Source organism: Eurosta solidaginis, chromosome 4 (genome assembly GCF_040869045.1).
Source record: "Eurosta solidaginis isolate ZX-2024a chromosome 4, ASM4086904v1, whole genome shotgun sequence".
In the NCBI taxonomy this organism is placed as follows: domain Eukaryota; kingdom Metazoa; phylum Arthropoda; class Insecta; order Diptera; family Tephritidae; genus Eurosta; species Eurosta solidaginis.
The window spans coordinates 145,145,734-145,167,751 of NC_090322.1; the positions used below are offsets into that span (position 1 = coordinate 145,145,734).

General features: G+C 41.8%; 1 protein-coding gene across 1 annotated transcript in view; it reads left to right on the forward strand.

Annotated features, from left to right (window-relative positions):
* Positions 1 to 15,851, forward strand: part of nonC (serine/threonine-protein kinase Smg1) — a 58,702-nt gene extending 42,851 nt beyond the window's left edge. Inside the window, exons 7-9 of the mRNA XM_067783266.1 lie at positions 2,927 to 3,976; positions 9,483 to 9,945; positions 14,717 to 15,851. Of these exons, the coding sequence (XP_067639367.1) occupies positions 2,927 to 3,976; positions 9,483 to 9,945; positions 14,717 to 14,922 (1,719 nt within the window). The 3' untranslated portion in view covers positions 14,923 to 15,851. The remainder of the gene's footprint in view (positions 1 to 2,926; positions 3,977 to 9,482; positions 9,946 to 14,716) is intronic.
* Positions 15,852 to 22,018: the final 6,167 nt, after the last annotated feature.

The following is a 22,018-nucleotide window of genomic DNA, read 5'->3' on the forward strand; positions in this document are numbered from 1 at the left end:
AGGCCTGTAGTTTCTTCCAGTGGGTGATTTTTAGGCTTGGCGACCATATGGGTGACGCGTAGCACGTAATCGGCTGGCTAATTGCTTTGTATGTAGTCATGAGCGTTTCTTTATCTTTTCGCTAGGCGAAAAAACTGGAGAGATCAGGGAGGTAGCCGTTTATTTTATTGCATAGCGCATCGATCTTTCGGCCTGGGCCTGTGGCCATTATTGTGCAGTCATCGGCGTAGGAAACGATTGTGACTCCTTAAGGTGGTGAAGGTAGCTTAGATATGTAGAAATTAAACAAAAGTGGGGATAGGACACCACCCTGTGGCACCCCCTGTTTAATTCTCCTTGGTTTTGATGTTTCGTTTCTAAATTGCACCGATGCCTGCCGGCCACCCAGATAATTTGCGGTCCACCTTTTAAGACATGGGGGAAGGGTAGACCCTTCCAGGTCCTGCAGTAACGAGCCATGGTTGACCGTATCAAAAGCTTTTGATAGGTCTAGCGCTACGAGTTCTGTTCTATGGTGGGGGTATTGATTTAAACCGCAATTTATCTGGGTGCTAATGTCATTTAGCGCGGTGGTAGTGCTATGGAGTTTTCTGAAGCCATGCTGATGAGGGGCTAGCTGCAAATTTGCTTGGAAATAAGGGAGCAAAATGGCTTCAAGCGTCTTTGCCACTGGCGATAGGAGAGATATCGGACGATACGATTCACCTATGTTAGCTGGTTTCCCAGGCTTTAGTAACGGGACCACCTTGGCCATTTTCCATTTCTCAGGTATGACAAAAGTGGACAGAGACAGATTGAAGACATGCGCTAAATATTTGAACCCCTCTTTCCCTAGGTTTTTAAGCATCGGCATGGCTATGCCGTCTGGGCCCACTGCTTTGGATGTTTTAGCACGACCAATGGCGTCCTCAACCTCTTTAGCGGTGATGGTGATTGGTGACGCGCTGAATTTGTGTTTATGTGCGCGTCTATTGGCTCTCCGTCTATCTTTGTCGACCGTAGGATGCATTATATATTGTCGGCAGAAAGCGCTCGCTCATTTTTTCGCGTCCGACAGCACTTTGTCGCCAAAGGCGATGGAAACTTTGTCTTTGTGCTTAGTCGGATTCGATAGGGACTTTACGGTGGACCAAAGTTTATCCACACCGGTAGAAAGGTTACAACCTCTTAGGTGCTCCTCCCATTTCACCCGCTTGTGTTCATCTACAAGCAACATGATGCGTTGGTTTATATCCCTTATTTGGGGGTCGCCTGGGTCAAGCTGTCTTATAAGGTCACGTTCTGTCGCTAAGTTTGCGGCATCCGCCGGGAAGTGGGGCCAGATTTCGGGAATTCTCCCGGCGGGAATGAAATGTGCCGAGGCGGATTTAATGACCTTACGGAAGGCACGCTCCCCTTGGCGGGCATCAGTCGGGATAGGGAGGGCAGCTAGGCGGCTGTCTGTAAAGGATTTATATTCTTCCCACTTTCATTTTTTGAAGTTTATGAAAGTGCGTTTTTCAGTGACGATGAAGTCGGCGTTACGCTCAAGCGAAATAAGTATGGGCAGGTGGTCGGATGCCAATGTTACCATCGGCTGCCAGTTGACGGAGTTTACGAGTTCTGCGCTCATGATTGAGATATCTGGCGAGCTGTGACAGCTTCCTACCATACGTGTGGGGGCGTCTCCGTTTATTGTGCAGAACGTCGTTTCTTCTATTTGATCCGCCAACATCTCACCCCTACCGTCCGCCCGCAAGTTTGAATGCCATAGATCATGATGGGCATTGAAATCGCCTAAGATAATGCGATTGTTGCCAGTGAGTAAGGCCCTGATATTAGGGCGGTATCCACTGGGGCAACAGGTGGCAGGAGGGATGTAGATGTTGATGATTTCTAGGTTTGCATCGCCTGACCGGACAGATAGGCCTTGACGTTCTAAGACATTGTCCCTGCGGTCGATGCCAGGATCAAATATACAATATTGCACAGAGTGGTGTATGATAAACGCGAGACCGCCTCCATTTCTTCTCCCGCGGTCTTTCCTGTGGACGTTATACCCAGAGCAGGTCTGCAATGCAGATCTTGCTGTGAGTTTAATCTCTTGAATCGCAGCAATGCGGATGTTGTGCCGCTTCATGAAATCGACTATCTCCGTAATCTTCACAGTTAGTCCATTACAGTTTAACTGCAGAATTCTGAAGTGCATAAGGGGAGACGTCGCCACTCTGGGGGTAAGTGACGGGTGACTACGCCTGGGTTGGGGAAGGCCAAGACGCAATTGCTGTTGTGGCCCTAGGACTGGGCGTCCTTGGGCAAGCATTGGGGTACCCGGATGATTTGGGTTTGCGACCTGGCAACATGGCGCGATGAAACCCGTCGGGGGGTTGCCGTCGCGGAGACCAGAACATCTAGGGAAGTGGCACCACCCAAGGCAGGAGCTGCATTGGGCGGATGTCGCAAACATATATATTCTGTGCTGGCAAACGGTGCAAACGGAGGTAGGGACTAAGAGTCTGTTTCCCTGACCTACACGATTGCTGCCGGAAAAGAGGGGGGAGAAGACGGGGGCAGGGGCTGTTGCTCAGCATTGCTTCCGACTCTACTACGAAGATTGTAGTTATGAGTGGTAGCAGCTGTTTGAGTTGTTGGCGCCGTGGGGCGCGAGCAGCAGCGGCTACTTGTTGTGGCTTGCTGAGCAGCGGGGCTGCTGGAAGGTAGTGGGGGGACGCTTAGACGTAGACTACGGCTGATGACCACATGTGTGTGTGTGAGATATCTCTTCGTTGCCTTGTATGTATGTGTGAAATTATGACTGTTGTATTTATGTACACAACTGTGGCTGCTTCATGTTTTTGTTGCGTGATTATTTACTAACAGCCTAGTGATGTCAACATTCGCCACAATATTTATATGATCTAATGTGCGTTTTTTTAATTTCTTATAGAAATCTCGTTTATCCGGAAACACGATTGAAGAGATCCCAAGCACACTGAAATACGAGGTGATTGCCGATGTTTTTCGCCTGGCACGCGACAATGTGAATTCGCTTCTTACAAACGATTTACAATACATTTATGACGTGCGTCAACTTTCTGCAACCCTAGAGAATTACATCAATACGCTGTTGATGAAAGCACTCTGCGGATTGCCAACTCTATATGCACATATGCTACACAATAACTTAACAAATCTTGTCGCCAAACAGCCGAATAATCACAATGTGATGAAACCAGCTCTACTTTTAAATGCCGAAGGTCTATGTAAAAGTCTACTACAAGCCCTACAACAAGGATTTAGTGGGAAAAATTATAAAATGCAAGTACTTTTACATACAAAATTGACAGAACATTGCGCACGTGTGGGTAGCGCACACTATTGGCTGAATGAGGCTATACTACAACTGGGAGACAAGCACCTAATGTATGGTTTTCCCAAAGAAAAATTACTTCAATCAGTTCAAGCTTGTAGTCAATCGTTAAGCGCTTGGAAGCATACAATGATTAAGATACATGAAGATGTTGATGAGTGTACGAATGCGGTTATCCAACAGTTGAACTGGTCACTCAATACAAATAAGAGTTTATTGCCTCTGCAGGATGCATTTATGGAATGTGTGAAGTCACAGGAATCGCGCTATAATGCTTTCTTGCAGTCAACGATACAACTTTCCGAATATACCAATGCTTTGCTTCAGTTTGAGTTGCTACAAAGCAAAGACAAACGCTTGCAAGCTGACAATGCTTTTTTGGCAGTTTTGCAGCAGTGGCACAATGCTATGACAACAAAGCAGCAAAGTAGTGCACGCATAACCCCAGTGGAACAATCAATTGTGCAATTGTTGGATCCGGAGGGTAAAGTAGATCAGTGTTGGATACAGAATATAGCTGGTTTGTTGGATGAAATGACGTACGCTGTGCAGCGTAAGCTCGCTATTTTGGAACATGAGGAGGAGGCAATAAAAGAGGGTCTCTTTGAGCAAGGACAACAGATGCTGGTGAGTATATTTTTTGAACTTCCACTTTTGTTGTGCGGAAATATCTGCAGAAAGCAAGTGAGACTGTCACACAAATAATGACACTACAGGTTTCATAACTACCTCCAAACTGGTGCTCATCGAATGCACACCGAACAGAATGCATCCGACAATACAAAACAATTCAATTGTGCTATTTTATATATTGGTTAGGTTAGGTTCAAGTGGCAGCCGTCCACATCGGAGCGGCACATTTAGGCCTTTATAGGCCCATTGTGCAACCACACACCACTTCGTTGAGTTTGTGAAGCTAACTAAGCGTCGTGTATTGCCCTCAGCTATATCAGTCAGATCTACGAGAAACATCTTGCCCATAAAACGTAGCCTTCTACCGAGCGTTGGACATTCACAGAGTAGATGCCTAACAGTTTCAGGCTCCTCTTCGTTGCCGCAGCTTCTACAATAATCATTAAATGGAGCGCCAATCCTTTCCGCATGCGGTCCAATAGAAACATGACCAGTGAGAAGACCTACAACTAAGGAAAGATCCCTCTTACGGACGAAAAAAAAAAGCTCTCGCGATCTTTTCTCATTCCATTCCGGCCATGAGAGTTTTGCCGTGTGGCATCTATCATGATGCTTCCACCTGGCTCCGGCTTCCATCAGTAGAGCCTCCTTTATCTTGAGCTTGCAGGTAGAGAGCGGCATGCCCAACCTCCTCCAGGATGGCGAAAGTGGAACGTGGAAGTGTAAAACGGTACAAATGATGCATTGTACATTGAATTGAGTGAAACACGCCATGAAATGTGGGGGATATTACAATTGTACAATTCGGAAACGGTTCGATCGTTACGAAGGCAGTCAGGGCAAAGGCCTAAGCTTAGTTGGGACAAAATTATAGAACTGATTCGAGGTTCATTTCTGATTTTTCGGTTAAAAAAATTCTTTTAAGACTAATTTAGGAAACAATTTCAGCAAAAGACTATTACTTCAGCCCTTTGTTAATATTTCTTGGCTTTTTTCAAAGGGTTTTTGGCATTATGGGTCGGTTATTCGGTATTGTTTAAGACTTTTTAGAATGCTGTCTGGATACTTAAGAGACCTGCTGGGCTTTTTTTCTGGGTGATCCTGAACCGTTTTCGAAACGTTTAATCTCAGATCATCATCAGAACCTTTTCGGAATTAGTTCCGCACCTTTTCCGATCTACTCTGGCAATTTTGCCTAACAATGTCGAAAATTCTGGGCCATTTAGATATAAATGCGGAACTACTTCGGGATCAGGATTTCTGCAGGGTCATTTCAGGGATGATTTTGGAGCCATTTCAGTAGAGTTTCGAGACCATTTAGAATAAGCTTCATTGGCTTATTATTGGTAACAAGCATCATCATCGAGTGATTGTTTTGTTATCGTCAGGTTATGAAGGTGCTATCGGGCTTTTATTGTCTTGTTATCGTTTTGCCATCAACGAACTATCAGTTGGTTGTCAATAACCGTTATTGGCATGTTATTGATCGTTATCAGTTTTTTTTATTGGTAACGACCACTATTGCCGACCACTTAAAAGCCCAATTGCTGACATCACCTACGCCAGGCGAATCTTGTTACAAATAGGCGAAGCTTTGGTCTATATCCGGCTATAACAACAACAACATAAATCATTCAAAAACGACAACATTGCCGAGAACAAACCGATAACTCGTTGACAATACGCCGATAGCAACTCAATAAAAAAGAGAACCTGTCGATAGCAACCGAAGATCGAAGTAGGTCTTCTTAGACACCAATTCTGGCGTTCGCCGGCTAATAGTTCATAAAAAACTACAAGGACTCTAAATCAATGGCTTTGATGCGCTTCCCAAGGCAGTCGGTTCTATGTACCGGAGCGACTCGGGATTTTTCCCGACCAAGGACTGTAATTTCAGTGTAACCCCTTTTAACTTGTTTCGTCCCTCCCACAAATTGTCATCCTCCCAGCAGCTCCTTGCAGCGGGACTGCTCCATATTCTCTTGCTCCGGGAAGGTATTGAATCCAATCCGGGTCCGTCTCCTGACCCCGGTCCTGAGAAATGGTTTTGCTGCATCTGCCGGAAAAGAATCTTTTTAGGACGGTCATACTCTGTTCAGTGTGTCTCGTGTAAGGGATGGTTGCATCGGACGGGTTGTTCTGGGCTTGATCCCAAAACCCGACGTCCACGTAACTTTTATAAATCTTTTGTGGCTCCTTGCTGTTCACGTCCAAGGGCGTCCCGTAGTCTACGCCTTAGATCGCATGAGCGGAAATGGAGGCGGCCTCACGTTTATCATACACCACTCTGTGCAATATCATATATTTGATCCTGGCATCGACCGCAGGGACAATGTCTTAGAACGTCAAAGCCTATCTGTCCGGTCAGGCGATGCAAACCTAGAAATCTTCAACATTTACATCCCTCCTGCCACCTGTTGCCCCAGTGGATACCGCCCTCATATTAGCGCCTTACTGGCAACAATCGCATTATCTTAGGCGACTTTAATGCCCATCACGATCTATGGCATTCAAACTTGCGGGCGGATAGTAGGGGTGAGATGTTGGCGGATCAAATAGATAAACGACGTTCTGCACAATAAACGGAGACGCCCCCAGACGTATGGTAGGAAGCTGTCACAGTTCGGCGGATATCTCAATCGTGGGCGCAGAACTCGTAAGCTGCGTTAACTGGCAGCCGATGGTAACATTGGCATCCGACCACCTGCCTATACTTATTTCGTTCGAGCGTACCGCCGACTTCATCGTTACAGAAAAACGCACTTTCATAAACTTTAAAAAAGGAAAGTGGGACGAATACAAATCTTTTACGGACAACCTCTTTGCTGCCCTCCCTATCCCGACTGATGCCCGCCAAGGGGAGCGTGCTTTCCGCAAGGTCATTGAATCCGCCTCGGCACGTTTCATTCCCGCCGAGAGAATTCCCGAAATTCGGCCCCACTTCCCGGCGGAGGCCGCGAATTTAGCGAGAGAACGTGACCTTATAAGACAGCTCGACCCAGGCGACCCCCAAATAAGGGATATAAACCAACGCATCAGATTGCTTGTGGATGAACACAAGCGGGCGAAATGGGAGGAGAACCTAAGAGGTTGTAACCTCTCTGCCGGTGTGGGTAAACTTTGGTCCACCTTAAAGTCCCCATCGAATCCGTCTAAGCACAATGACAAAGTTTCCATCGCCTTCGGCGATAAAGTGCTGTCGGATTCGAAAAAATGCGCGAGCGCTTTCTGCCGTCAATATGTAATGCATTCTATGGTCGACAAAGATAGACGGAGGGCCAAAAGACACGCACATAAACATAAATTCAGCGCGTCACTAATTACCATCACCTCCAAAGAGGTTGAGGATACCATCGGTCATGCTAAACCATCCAAAGCAGTGGGCCCAGACGGCATAGCCATGCCGATGCTTAAAAGCCTAGGGAAAGAGGGTTTCAAATACTTAGCACATGTCTTCAACCTGTCTCTTTCCACCTTTGTCATACCCGAAAAATGGAAAATGGCCAAGGTGGTCCCGCTACTAAAGCCTGGGAAACCAGCTAACATAGGAGAGTCGTATCGTCCGATATCGCTCCTATCGCCAGTAGCAAAAACGCTTGAAGCCATTTTGCTCCCCTACTTCCAAGCAAATTTGCAGCTAGCCTGTCATCAGCATGGCTTCAGAAAACTCCATAGCACCACCACCGCGCTAAATGCCATCAGCACCCAGATAAATTGCGGTTTAAATCAAAACCCCCACCATAGAACAGTACTCGTAGCGCTAGACCTATCAAAAGCTTTTGATCGGTCAACCATGGCACGTTACTGCAAGGCCTGGAAGGGTCTACCCTTCCCCTATGTCTTAAAAGGTGGACCGCAAATTATCTGGGTGGTCGGCAGGAATCGGTGCAATTTAGAAACGAAACATCAAAACCAAGAAGAATTAAACAAGGGGTGCCACGGGGTGGTGTCCTATCCCCACTTTTGTTTAATTTCTACATATCTAAGCTACCTTCATGTTTCATACGCCGATGACTGCACAATAATGGCCACAGGCCCAGGCCCACAGATCGATGAGCTCTGCAACAGAATAAACGGCTACCTCCCTGATCTCTCCAGTTTTTTCGCCTGGCGAAACCTGGCATTATCACCGACTAAATCTTCCGCGACCTTATTTACAACATGGACGTCCCAAATGTCGACCATTTTGAACATCCACGTCGATGGCACTACGCTACCGACTGTCCTACACCCCAAAATCTTGGGTGTGACGTTTGATCAGGATCTATATTTTGGTGAGCACGCAGCCGCAATTGTTCCGAAAATCCAGAGCCGTAATAAAATCCTCAAATCTCTTGCTGGCAGTACCTGGGGAAAAGATAAAGAAACGCTCATTACTACATACAAAGCAATTGGCCAACCGTTTACGTGCTACGCGTCACCTACAGGCCTGCCAAAATACTGCTCTCAGAATCTCCACGGGCTGTCTTCTTATGTCCCCAGAACACCATCTACATAATGAGGCGAGAATACTCCCCATCAGGGAGAGAAATGAGATGCTAACCAAACAGTGCCTGTTGAATACCCAGAAACCTGGGCATCCAAACAGACATCTGATTGATGAGCCAACACCGCCTAGGGGCTTAAGGAGTCATCTCCGTAAGCATTTTGAGGAAATACGGCACCTGAGAACCCAGCCGTATGAAGCAAAAAAATACAAGCAGGTCCTTGGTGAACTCCACAAACAGGCGTCGGACCTTTATGTCAGGAATCGCCCGGCGAATCCAGTACTCAAAGAAAAGTACCCAAAAATTGTGGATGAGGAACGCATATTCCCCAGGGAAACGCGTGGCACTCTTGCTCAATTTCGTTCTGGGTACTGTAACAGGTTAAACTCTTACCTATCCAGAATCAACCCCGACATACAAAATGTATGCCCCGCTTGCAATGTGTCCTCACATGACACCAACCATCTCTTTAATTGTAATGTGGAACCAACGCCTCTAACACCCCTTGCATTATGGTCCACCCCTGTTGAAACAGCAAGTTTCCTTGGACTTCCGTTAGAGGATATTGATGACAATTTGTGATCGGTCGCGGCTGTTAGGTAGGGCGAAGCACTGCTACAACAACAACAACATGGGCCGCCGAATCAAGCCTCATTGTGATATTCGATTAAAATACATTGGTAGCTTGCGGACCAGCTTATATGCCTTTGTTGGTGATCAGAAGTAATAGAAAAAGGGAGAAGAAGGCTAATTTTGCGTCGGACTTGCATCCACGGGAAGATCCGAAAGTACATACAAAATGGTGGATGCCGAATTATGTATCGTGTGTTATTAGAAACTTTCTCCTAAACCAGAACTCGCAGTTATTTACACCGAATCGCATTTAGACCTCACTGACTTCTATAGTTAGACTTTAGAGCTTGATATACAAAGTTTCCAAAGTATCTCAGCGTATATAAACAATAACTAGAAGCTTTGAATTTGTAATGTATTATTCTTTATGTATTCGACAGCCTCTTATGGATCCACAAATGCGCAGCGATACGCGTCATCTTTTTAAAGCAATTACCAAAAATGATCGTAATACGCGCAACAGCGCTTCTAACGAGAAAGTCGGATTTGCAGCTCATGCCAGAGATCTACAACATGCCTTACGTGTCTTTCATACCAAATTAAATGAACTTCAAATGCATTTGGTTGCCCGCAATCTAAGCGACATTACACCGGCAGAGCTCAGGGCCAAAGTGCATGAACTACAAGCTGCGCACGAGCAAAATGCTGCAGGTCTAATGGAGTTAGCACAACGTTTTAAGAATGAAGAGTGTGAAAGTTCGACGAGTAGCGTAACTACAGATTCACCCCATCGCAATAAACGCAGTTGTGCGGCAACACTGGAAAGTAAACTAAAGTCTGCTGGTGGTAATGCAGAGGAGAATGCGTTAGCTACGGCTGAAGATGGCGAAAAGGATAAGAAGGGTAAGAATCTATGCGATGTATGTTATTTTTAAGTGAAACTTCCTATAGGCTCTTCTAAGTGGGCTCATAACAGAATGAGTGTTATGTATTTAAGCAGCTTTCAAAAAATCAGTATGAAAGAATTTGGCCGGATACTTAAATATGATATACTCTTCGATTCAGATTTAGTATCATGTGACTTAATACCAGTGAATATGTGGACTCGGATAACTGTAAAATTTGTTCTAATGATATGGGGGTCTGAAGGCTAAGCAGGAATTGCAGAGAAGTTTGATAAGCTATTAAATGAGAAGCCGGAGGAGTAAGGGAGGGATGGCAGCGATATGTAGAATCGGGTAAAAGGAAGAGGAAAAACTAGAAGGTGAAAGATCAGGAAAAATAAGTACAGTTAGGTAAGAGTTCACGAAGAACGGGAATAAGTTATGAGGGGAGATGTGGATGATATACAGGAAGAAGAAGAATGAGAAGTAAAGAAAGAGGACGGGGCAGTTGGGCATACTAACGTGTCAGTGGTAACGAAATGATAATTTTGAAGATAGGAATCGCTATGTCAGCTACCAATAAGAGATACAAAACTTTTGTGGCTCCCTGCTATTCGCGTCCAAGGACGTCTCACGATTCACGATCAAGCTTCCGCTGTTGCTCGCGTCAAACGGCGCTCCTAGCTAACGCGGCCGCTGCAACCCATTGTAGTGATGCGAACGAAGCATGGACAGAAGCAATGCCGAGCACCATATTTTACCCCCGTCCCGCCCCTCCTTCTCCGTCACACGCACTCGCGTAAGAAGGAGCCACCAGGAGCTCGTTGTCCCCACACTATGTGCTTCGTATGCCAGCTAAGAATATTTATGATTGCGATATCGGTTCAATGCAGTTGATGCCACGGCTGATGCCACATTCATAGATGTTCCGGGTATAATGATATATGAAACAAGTAAGGGTGTCTAAGTGCGGCTGTAACCGAACTTTATATACTCAGCGTGAGTTTCAATTGTACAGTCCATTTCAGATAAATTACTTTTCCAAATTTTGTTACGAGAGATTTATTATATCTAGAAATGTTTGATCGGCGGAAAAGGTGCGTGGCAACGCTCACCAAAAAATGCCTCCCAATTTTCTCTTACAATGAAACTTGGTAAGTGAAATATCATTGATACAAAACTATTTTTCGCTAAGATATAGCTTATAATTCTAGTGTACGACCCTTTTAAACTTGTTTTATATTTAAGTTGCCGTGGTCTTTAACCGATCCCGTCCATTTTTACTAGACATATTTTCTGCTATAGGGAAAGTATGTATTCCCAATTTTATAACGATATGCAAATTGTTCCTCGAGTTATGACTCCCGAAACATAGAAAATTGCTTGGCCATAAAAGGGCGGTGCCACGCCCATTTTCAAAAATTTGAATTTTTTCCTTTTTCTAGTTATAATTCCACTTGAAAAATGAAACACCATTGATACAAAGCTCTTTTTCGCAAAGATATAGCTTATTATATTCACCAACGACCGTTTTAAAAATCTTTTATATAAAGGTGGTCGTGGTCCTTAACCGATTTCGTTAATTTTTTCGAAGCGTTTTTTATAGTGAAGCAACCTCTGTCGAATTTTTGACTTATGATTAATAATATTTGTAAAATTGATTCTATCGCAACTGTACTGTGCCACGCCTTTTTCAAATTTCATCATTCTAGGTGTATTTTTTACTAAATAATCAGATTTTTTGTGTTTTCCAAAGTGCTGTATATGTAAAACAGTGGGCGTGGTTATCATCCGATTTCGGTCGTTTTAAATAGCGATGGGAGATGAGTGCTAAGGAACCCATATACCAAATTTCAATAAGATATCTCAATATTTACTCAAGTTATCTTGTGCACAGACAGACGGACGGACGGACATGGCTAAATCAACTCCATGTTTCATCCTGAGCATTTTGATATTTGGAGGTCTATATTTCGACCGTTATGTCACCAAAGTTAATATACCCTGTGTGCAAAGCACGTTGATTATAGAAACAGAGATACGAGGGATGTTTCGGATAGTGGGTGTGTACACCTACCAATCAGGTTGGAATGACCACTAATATTCGTAGGACATGTTGTAAGGTTTTGTGTAGGTGATGCGGTGACTTTTTGCATTAGATATTAAACTAGGGCGGCTGTCTTAACAAGCCTCATTAGTGGTGGAAAACAAAGCACAGAGGGATGATAGAAATTGGGACAATGCACCATGCGTATGATACTTCTTATTCACCTTTCCTAATAGAGAAGTATATATTTAATGTGTTGATAAGCAAATTAAACACGATAATCCTAACGGTTGGCTTGAAAACGAGTCCATTCTCTTCTTTCCAGTCAGCGAATCCCTAATTTTTTTTGTTGCTCAAAATCGTGTCCATAGTTATAGCATAGTTAAATAATTTGTGAGGAATGAAGAAAGAAAAAGAATGAAAACGAGTTCTTTCCAGCCTCAACTGAACTTCTTTTGGATATTGATTATAAAAAAGTGATTCAGTGTTGCATTTGAGCAACATTCAAAAACTATTACTTTAATGGTAATTATGTATTGTAACGAATTTTGGGAAATTCCGCTTATTTGAAGCCTTCTGGTAACGTTCGAATCGCTAAACTGTTGAATAAATCACTCCAATATTCTGTTTGCAAAATGTTCTTTATTAGACTACTTTGAGAGTAGTACAATTATATTTCACTTCGCAACTGATAGCGTGTTTAAATTGAACTGATTAGTCATTCATCAGCTTGCGCTGCTTTTATGCTCTCTGTTGCCTCGTCAGCATATTTCTCCAAAGGTCTAGACGTTTCACCTTCTAGAATCTCCTGCTTGATTACCAGCGATATACATGTATATTTGTAGTTCATGCGTTTCTCATAGTCATATGCGTGTGTAAGTGTGAGTAACTACTTCGGCTGATGACTACATGTGTGTGTGTGTGAGATATCTTTTCGTCGCCTTCTATGTATGTGTATAAATGATGATTTATGTGTTCATGTACACCAGTGAGGTTCGCTTTAATGTTTTTGTTGTTGCGTAATTATTTACTAACAGCCTAGTGCTGTCAACATTCGCCACAGTATGATATAGCTGTCAAAACTATCCTGCTAAGACTAGTTTGGTTTTAGTTTTGATCTAGTGGGTAATGACTTGATACAACTATGGGATAGCTAGTGTAGTTCCATACGATAAAATCACATTTTTTCTAGGTATTGAACCAAACCAATATTTTTGTTGAGTTTGATCCATAAATCAAAAGGATAGTTCCTTCGTATTTCGAAGTCTCTAAAACATAGATATTGGTTTTCGAAGTTCGAAATTTAATCCATGTAATATATTTTTATTTATTTATTGTGTTTAAAAATTAAAGAGCGTAAAATTTTACACATATGCGGCCTTCTTTTCTTATAAGCAGATCTTCGAAAAAACTACAAGCGATAAATTACCTACCTACACGAAAAAAGTTCTTGCATCTGCTAATGCGGCCCATGTATACCCATTAGGGGTGGGACTATTCGCATACAAATTATTTGAATAGTAAACTCTTTTATGAATAATATTTATTCGAACTTTTTATTCGTTTCCATTTATTCGAATTCCTTTTCTTATAGTGCGTACGCACCATTTGAATAGTTCGAATAGTAAAATAAAAAAAGTTCTATTTATCTTACGCTCATCGCTTGTACATATGAGCATGCACATGTATGTATACATACATATATTTATGTGTGTATAGATGCATATGTGCATATATTTTTGTTTGTTTGGGGTTAATTTGTTAATATTCCATTTATTTAGTTATACTGACGTACGAACTATTCGAATAATAAGGAAAGGTATTCGAATAAATGGAAGCGAATAAACGAATAAAAAGTTCGAATAATTATTATTCGAATTATTTGAAACGAATAAATTTATTCGTTTATTCGAATAACATTTATTCGAATATAATTCGAAAATAATCCCACCACTAATACCCATACATTTTGAGTTGCTTTATTCCAATCCGCTATCAGAATTAGCCTGTCGCATACCGCTGTGACCATAACCTCAAAAACTGCTAAATCGGCAGTGATTTTTATCTCCAATAATTTTGGTAAAATTGAAAAAAAAGAAGCGTGTCATCAGGGCGACAGCTATTTCGATTATACCTTGTAAACTTCCTCGAAGCCTTTTCTCCCGGGAGTGGCATTCGAACTCGCATTACTGCAATGGTTGAACATTCAGCAAAAGCCACGCCATTGTTGTTGTGTAACTTTTCCCAATTGCCTTCTTTACAGTGTTTATTCATGGGCAGTTCATTCTTTGTATGTGAGCTTGGATCAAAGCTATGTTTTTTTGGCGGTTCAATTATTTTCCTTTTTCGAGGTTACGGCCGTATAACGACCGGTTGGGCCAATTATGATGGCGGATTCGGATTTAGCGCATTAAAATGAGTGGGCATAACACAGGCCCGTCTTCTTTTTTTGTCTAGCTGTGAAAGCGCGTAAGGCATCTGTCCAAGCCTCAAAAAAAAAAAAAATTTGACGAATCTGGTAATGCGACACTGGTATTCCCCTGGATTTTAATGAAAAAAACCGTTGCGACTGATCGTTTTATAAAGTGAGGGTGGAACTGGTACCCGATAGGCCAAATCTGATAGCAGATTTAGATTCAGCGCATCAAATGAGTCGCATTACCAGATCCGTCACTCAACCTCAAGCTCCAATACTCAACCTACTGCTGTACAGTGCAATGATATAGAATTTTCTTTTCAACAGCCACAACTACAAATAATCCTGGCGAACAGAAACGTAACGCATACGCCGTGTCAGTTTGGAAACGTGTACGCATGAAATTAGAAGGGCGTGATCCAGATTTAAATCGTCGTTGTACAATTGCCGAACAAGTTGATTATATAATACGTGAGGCCATGAATCCCGATAATCTAGCTGTGCTCTACGAAGGCTGGACTCCATGGGTGTAAATTTCTTAAATGGAATCGGCTTCATATATGGGGAAGCCTTAATTTTACTCAAAATACCGTAGTAGAAGCAGCAACAGCAGCAGCAGCGGCAGCGGTATCAGCGCAGCAGCAGCAGCAGCGACAGCAGCAATGGCAACAGTCAATGATGCAATGGACAACAGTTAGCGGATGGTTAAACAAGCAGTAGTTGAAAAAAGAAGATGAAGGACGAAGATGAAGTAAACAAAGATCATCCTATACATAATGGCTACATACATACGTACACAGTTATATAAACAACAATCACCATTTAAGTATATCATAGGAACGTCATGAAGATGTGCCGACGGATGGATGGGCGGGTATGGTTATAAGTGTGAAATTTATAAGCACAAAAGAAATAAGCAAAAAGGTACAACATTCATAGTTTTGTTTATCTGTGAACTAATATTCGTCTGTACAACGACCTACTCTCCAAACTTCCAAACAATAACTTTGGGTCATATTTAGTTTTTAGACGTCGATTTGGTGATTTGTTTGTACATTTAGATATGATGAGCACAAATTCAGTTTACTTATTAAACGTTTGACACTCGACAAGCGCGGTGTTATACGCTTTACTACTATGCATTCTTATGCCTAGTGTTGAATTAGCTAGGTGGTTATGGTGCTGTAGTGGTGTGGTGTTCAAAATTTGTTGTGGAGCGCAAACGTTTTGTAACTGAATATCCTTAGCATTATCATTACATTTAATTTTCGTTTTTCATTTTAAGTTTGTATTCTTTTCCTCCATACTGAATTTCTGTAGCATATGATTGTAGTATCCTTGATAAGAGATCTAAATAGCACATCTGTAGTAAACATCTCTAGTAAACTACATATTTGGATAACCTTATATTTAAGTTGCCTATGAAATAAATAAACAAAATCTTTACAATAACTGGTAAAAATGTAATCGTTTTTTCGAAATACATAAGAAATTGGTCTGATAATGAATTGATTATATGATTTATAATATTGCATAAACCGAGTCAAAAGATGATGACCCCAGGGTTTCAAGGGGTTGTGTAGCGCAATATATTTATTTATTTACTTGTATGTCTATTATACAGCAGACACTTAAGAATATAGTACAACTAATGTAAATTAAGTATTACTTAAAAAATAGGTTTTTAGTTTGAACTGTATAACCGATTTGGTATACGTAAAATCTAAATCCAGAAAATTTGAGAAATAGTTGTAATCAGACATAATTCTATTCAAGGGAGCGTTAGCACCATAGATTGTTCTGTTAAGTCCAACACGAAAACCAACAAAATTTCGTAAATTTCTGCAGGGCACATTAAAGTTAACTAGCTGAAGTAAGGAAGGACAATCTATCCTGCCAGAAACAAGATCCATAATAAATGTAACCGATAATAGCGTTCTCCTATCGGATAACGATACCAAACTAATTAATCGACAACGAGCAACGTACGACGGAATCGGTTCAGTAAAGTTAAGAGAGCGTAAAGCAAAACGAACAAAGCACTTTTGGACTTTCTCCAGACGATTTATGTGGACTGAATGGTATGGTCTCCAAATGACAGCTGCGTATTCCATTTTAGAACGGACAAAAGCCGAGTACAAAAGCTTATAGGTATATGGGTCTGAAAAATTAGAAGAGTGGCGTTTCACAAAGGCAAGTGTTCCAAAAGAATTTGTAATTATGTAGTTTAAATGAGTAGTAAAATTTAGCTTGCTATCAAAATACACGCCAAGATCTTTAATTTCATTAACCTCAGAAAGGCAAGAGTCCGCCAACCAGTAGCAAGTATCCAAAGGCTTGACCATTTTAGAGTAAGTTACTTTGAAACACTTGTTAATATTTATATAAAGCCTGTTCAAGGCGCAATAATCTAAAAATTTATTAAGTTCACTTTGAAGCGCCGATGAATCACGCGAGTCACTTATTTCAGAATATATTTTAAGATCATCGGCATATAAGAGAAATCTAGACGAGTTAAAACAAAAAGAAACATCATTAATAAACAAGATGAATAATAAAGGACCTAATATGCTACCTTGAGGTACACCAGATGTAGCAATGAATGGATCCGAGAATGCCCCATCTATAGCAACCATGCAACTCCTGTTATGTAAATAAGATTTTATCCATTTGAGGATACTGGAATGAAAACCCAGGAATGCAAGTTTCTCAATGAGGATTACGTGAGAAATTTTGTCAAACGCCTTAGAAAAATCAGTATAAATCGTATCAAGCTGAAGACCATTACGAAAGCACGAATGGCAATCCTCAGTAAAGACTGAAAGATTGGTAACTGTCGAGCGTGCTGCCACAAATCCATGCTGATTTGCGCAAATTATATGTTTCACATGAAAATAAAGTTTCTCTTTTACAATGCATTCAAATAGCTTGGCAACAGACGACAACTTGGATATAGGCCTATAATTTAAAATATCATTTTTATTTCCACTTTTAAAAATAGGGGTAATAGAAGTGCTATATAGCTTCTCCAACCCAATTGCCAACCTCACCTTCGAGCGGCGAGTCCCGTTTCACTAACAGACGAGGCTCTGGGGACCCCAAGCTGATTATAGAACTAGGTTGTGGGGAGGGAGGGATGGCCTGAAGGTTTAATGTGGCCATATCAATCGTTCCCGAGATGGTCGGGCTAGTACCATAATGGTGCTGTGCTACCGGATCGTACCGGATCTGTATCCGGCAAAGGACCATCACATCGATAACACTCCCCAAACCTTTCGGGGAGTAACCTTATCGCTACAACAACAACAACATGATGACAATAGCCGAAATCACGTACTGGAGCCTGTTAAGGCGATTTAGTATATTTAATCATGCGTTCCTTCCACTTGTGAGTTTTAATTGAATCCAATCCATATAAATTAATGGCGCGAAAAACGTATCAAGCGCCAGCTATAATTGTTCAGAAAAGCAAAGAAAATAACCCATATTATGGATAAATGTCGACCATATTGCACATCCACGTCGATGGCATTACGCTACCGACTGTCTTACATTCAAAAATAGTCGGTGTGAGGTTGGATCAGGATCTACGTTTTTGCGAGCATGTATCCGCAATTGCACCTAAAATCCAGAGGCATAGTAAAATCTTCAAATCTCTTGGCAGCAGCACTTGGGGTAAAGATAAAGAGACGCTTACTACCACTTACAACAACAACATCGACAGCAATATTAACAACAACAACAGCAATATTAATAATAATCTGCACGAAATTAGCCAAAAGCGTTTTTGAGCCAACTATACATATGTTATACGTACCGCTAGTGACTCTTCTTCAAAGTAAAGTCTGCATACAACAATATAAGTTGGCGGTGCTTCCACCAAAGGACGTGGAGTATACGATAGCTAGCTGCTACCGTTCAATTTCATTGACTTATGTGCCTTCCCATATCAATAACTCTTGGTTCTTTACTATGCCTGTATTTTGTGAGGCCGGGATATACGTCGTAACGTTCTTATCAGGCCCTCTTGTTGTTCTTCTATTAACGATAAACACACTCCCGGTCGGGCTAGAACCGAATGCTTGCTACCGGTACGTACCACATCTATTTCTGGCAAAGGACCGTCAACATCGATTACTCTCGCGACAACCTTTTGGCCACTTGCAATGATTTTCGTTCGGAACAGGATTGTACCTTCCAAAGTAGAATTTGTTTGGCAAAAGTTGGCCTCGGTTCGACTTTTAAGGGGAAGTTGTTTTTGATGTTAACGCCGGATTGTGGTTAGAAGAAGTCCTATTCTCTATGTTATATAAACCAAAAGTGGTTTGTCTGTCAAGATGGAAATAGCCGATGCTTTCCTTGATGACGGCAAGTACTTTATCTAGATATCGTTTACTGAGGGACCCACGTCATTACTTTCTTCATTTACGCACGCTATTGTAATATTTGGTATCCTTCCAGTTTATGCTGCTTTAATTATTTTCTCCAGCATCAGATTAAGAAAATCGTCTTGTCCGAAACCTCGATTTTTGGAATTGTGCGGTGTGCTTCCGAGTTCGGCACGCAGGTCAGATATACCCGCGGTGATTGGCGTGGATTGCGATATAGCACTTCAACTAAATGAGCAGGACAAACTTCAACCCCGTGTTTTAACAGGTTCGTCGTTTCCCGTAACTTTAATATTTGTAAGCCAAAGCAAACATTATACGAGATGTCAAATGTTACACGCAAGTCAAATTATTAGCCCACTGTCATTTCACTTGATATACCAACACACTCATTCTCGGAGGAGACAAAGTGGAGCTCGGGGTTATTCAGTCTCGTTTACGATTTCGTGAACAATGCCAAACCTAGAACCATCAGAAGGTTCCTCAATCTAAGTCCATCAGTGCACCAGTTACCTCTCACGGAAGGGTGGTTCCGGATTTCATGGATACGCCCAAATCTAGCGATGCCATATGTACTGACGGATTTGTAGCGCTGACGTTACAGGGGTTGTGTTTTGCGGAAACTATATATCGTACTAAGGTCCGCAAACTACTATTGGCTTTTCACCTCGAGCTTTTCACGTTTTCAACTTAACGTAGTTCGAAATATTGGAATCAGACCCCCAGGGTTGCCTTTCGCAGTCTCCTCAGCGCCATCATAACATCAGCATTCGCCTTTATAGAACACTTACATTATGTTATTGCTAAAGGCCTGGTCGCGAGCTTAAAGAATATATCCGCGGTAGGAATGTCAGTCGTAAACGATGACTAAAATGACGGCAGACGTTTAACGGACTATGATTTTAAAGACAATGATTTGAGGGGTTGTACTAGAAATGTCAGAATTCATATAGGACCAGGTACAGATGTTTCGATTGGTTGATACTTTCGTCAAGGCAAAGGCCGACATCACCGCCATACAGGAAGCACGATGGACGAGGCAAGGCAGAAGGTCGATAGGGTCTTGCGACGGCTACAACAGTGGCTATATGAACAAACGCCCAATTCGGAGCCAAGGTGTTGGTTTTGTGGTTTCAAAGAAACAACGCCGCCAACTCTGGTCGTTTACATGAACGAGTGTTTCCTAGCGGTCAAGGCCAAGTTTTTGAACCTGTATAGGTGCTTGAGATGCGGATGACAAGTGTGAGGCCCCCTATGAGCTTCTACAGCCTTTTAGCATCACATGGCTTTAAATCAGGCTTGACAAGAGATAGCAGATGTAGGAGGTGCGGGTTGGAGGAGGAGTACGTTTTGTGCTCGTGCCGTACGCTTGCCAGGCTTAGACTCCAACTAATAGGAGTGATATGGCTGTCAGATATAGAAGCAGCAAGTGGCATAGTTGCTAGAAAGTGGAGTTATTTTATAACATAGGTCCTGGATGGGATTTTTCAGTTCGATCGTTAAACAAACTTTTGGTAACACTACGGACTCATTTAGATTATGTGAGGTCCTCATGCTCCGCCCCAAGACATTTACTTCCACAGCGTTAGCTGGTGACTTCTATGTTTGATCAAAAGACCCTTAAAACTTATACAGGATTAACATCTCAGGTGCCTCGTTATTAACCATTTTAAAGATGTCACTGCCTTGATGTTGCATCAAAATACTTAATTGATTACTAACGTTCAGTTTCATCTTTTTTTTGCAGAACAGTTTGGCATAATTGTACACATATGTATGCATGTATTTACAGGGTAATTAGCGGCTTATATTGCGAATAGAAGGGGTAAAAGATCTATGTGAGAAAACACTTTGTTATGCAACTGACACGTTGCAATTAATTAACACCCTTTGCCCTCGAAATATCAACGCTCTTTGCGTCAACCATGAATAATTGGCCTTTGACCAATTGGGGCTAAATAAACATTTGACGTTCTTTCTGTATATGACCTTTGGGGGGTTTTCAGCTAAACCGACGTAACAAAAGAGTTCGTACGTTGTTTCTATAATTAATTTATTTAGGTAAATATTCCCGATGAAATACCGAGACCACCGGATCTGGGAGTTCATTGGCTGTCACCAGGTCACTTGCTTCTTTCTAATGTTACTGCTTCGAGATCTCGTTGCATAGAAACGAGTAAAACTTCGTTCGCTTGTGTACAGTTTTTGATGATATTGGCAGTATGGAATACTATATTGATTCTAATGAACTTTGCAAAGCTAAGGCAGGTAGCGTAGAATATCGTTTGTAAAAATACATCAGCAGCAAACGACATCTAGTGGACTCATCGACTGCGAATAGTGTAGAAATTAAAATAGTTAACTAGGATACTCCTTTCGCGGAAGGACTTTGTAAAGTCAGGTAAGTATAATAGACTATGCCCCAGCTATTTAGATGTGAAAATTTGTTAATATTCATGGTCATTTGATGATTTATTAGACTCGCTTGATTTGGCCTCGACTACTGAGTTTCCAGTTCCTTTTATGGACGTAACTATAGGAAGTATGATATAATATTGGGGGGGATTCCAAGAGTTGTGAACTAAGCCTAATACTTAGCTTCTCCAATTCAAGGCATCAACTCACCGACTTGAGTTGGATTCAGAAACACACAGTAATATATGCCACACATACAAAGTAGGCGAGTCTTTGGCGACCCCAAGTGAGGGTAGTGTTGTTACGATACGACTAAATACGAGTACATACTCGAGTACTTTGCTCAAGTACCGAGTATTTTTAGTAGTCGATTACCTCGTACAAGTACCTTCCAAAGTATCGAGTACGTGCCCAAAATAGCACCTTTATTTATTAAGTTTTGCTCTGTAATTCCCTCCTAAGATAAAACTTAAGAATTCTACATTGGCAATTTTGAGTTCAAATATAAAAAATTCTTAAAAAATTAATATCGCGTTACGGAAAAAAGCATACATTTGGAAATTTTTAGAAGAAGTCACCATAACTATTTGGCACTTGGTGGCAGTTGCTTAAAAAATCAATCCAAAAGTACTCTGGAATAATTTCTGAGTATTCTTCAAAATTTGGTGCATCGTAAAGATTTGGTCGATAGAAAATTAACCAGGGCCCGTATTACGTTTTACGTTCCGTGATCCAAACTCATTTTTCAAATCACAATAGCTCTGAAATGGTGGATCGGATTAGTGACATACATAGTACGTGAGCTAGCGAAAAATAGCACTCGTTA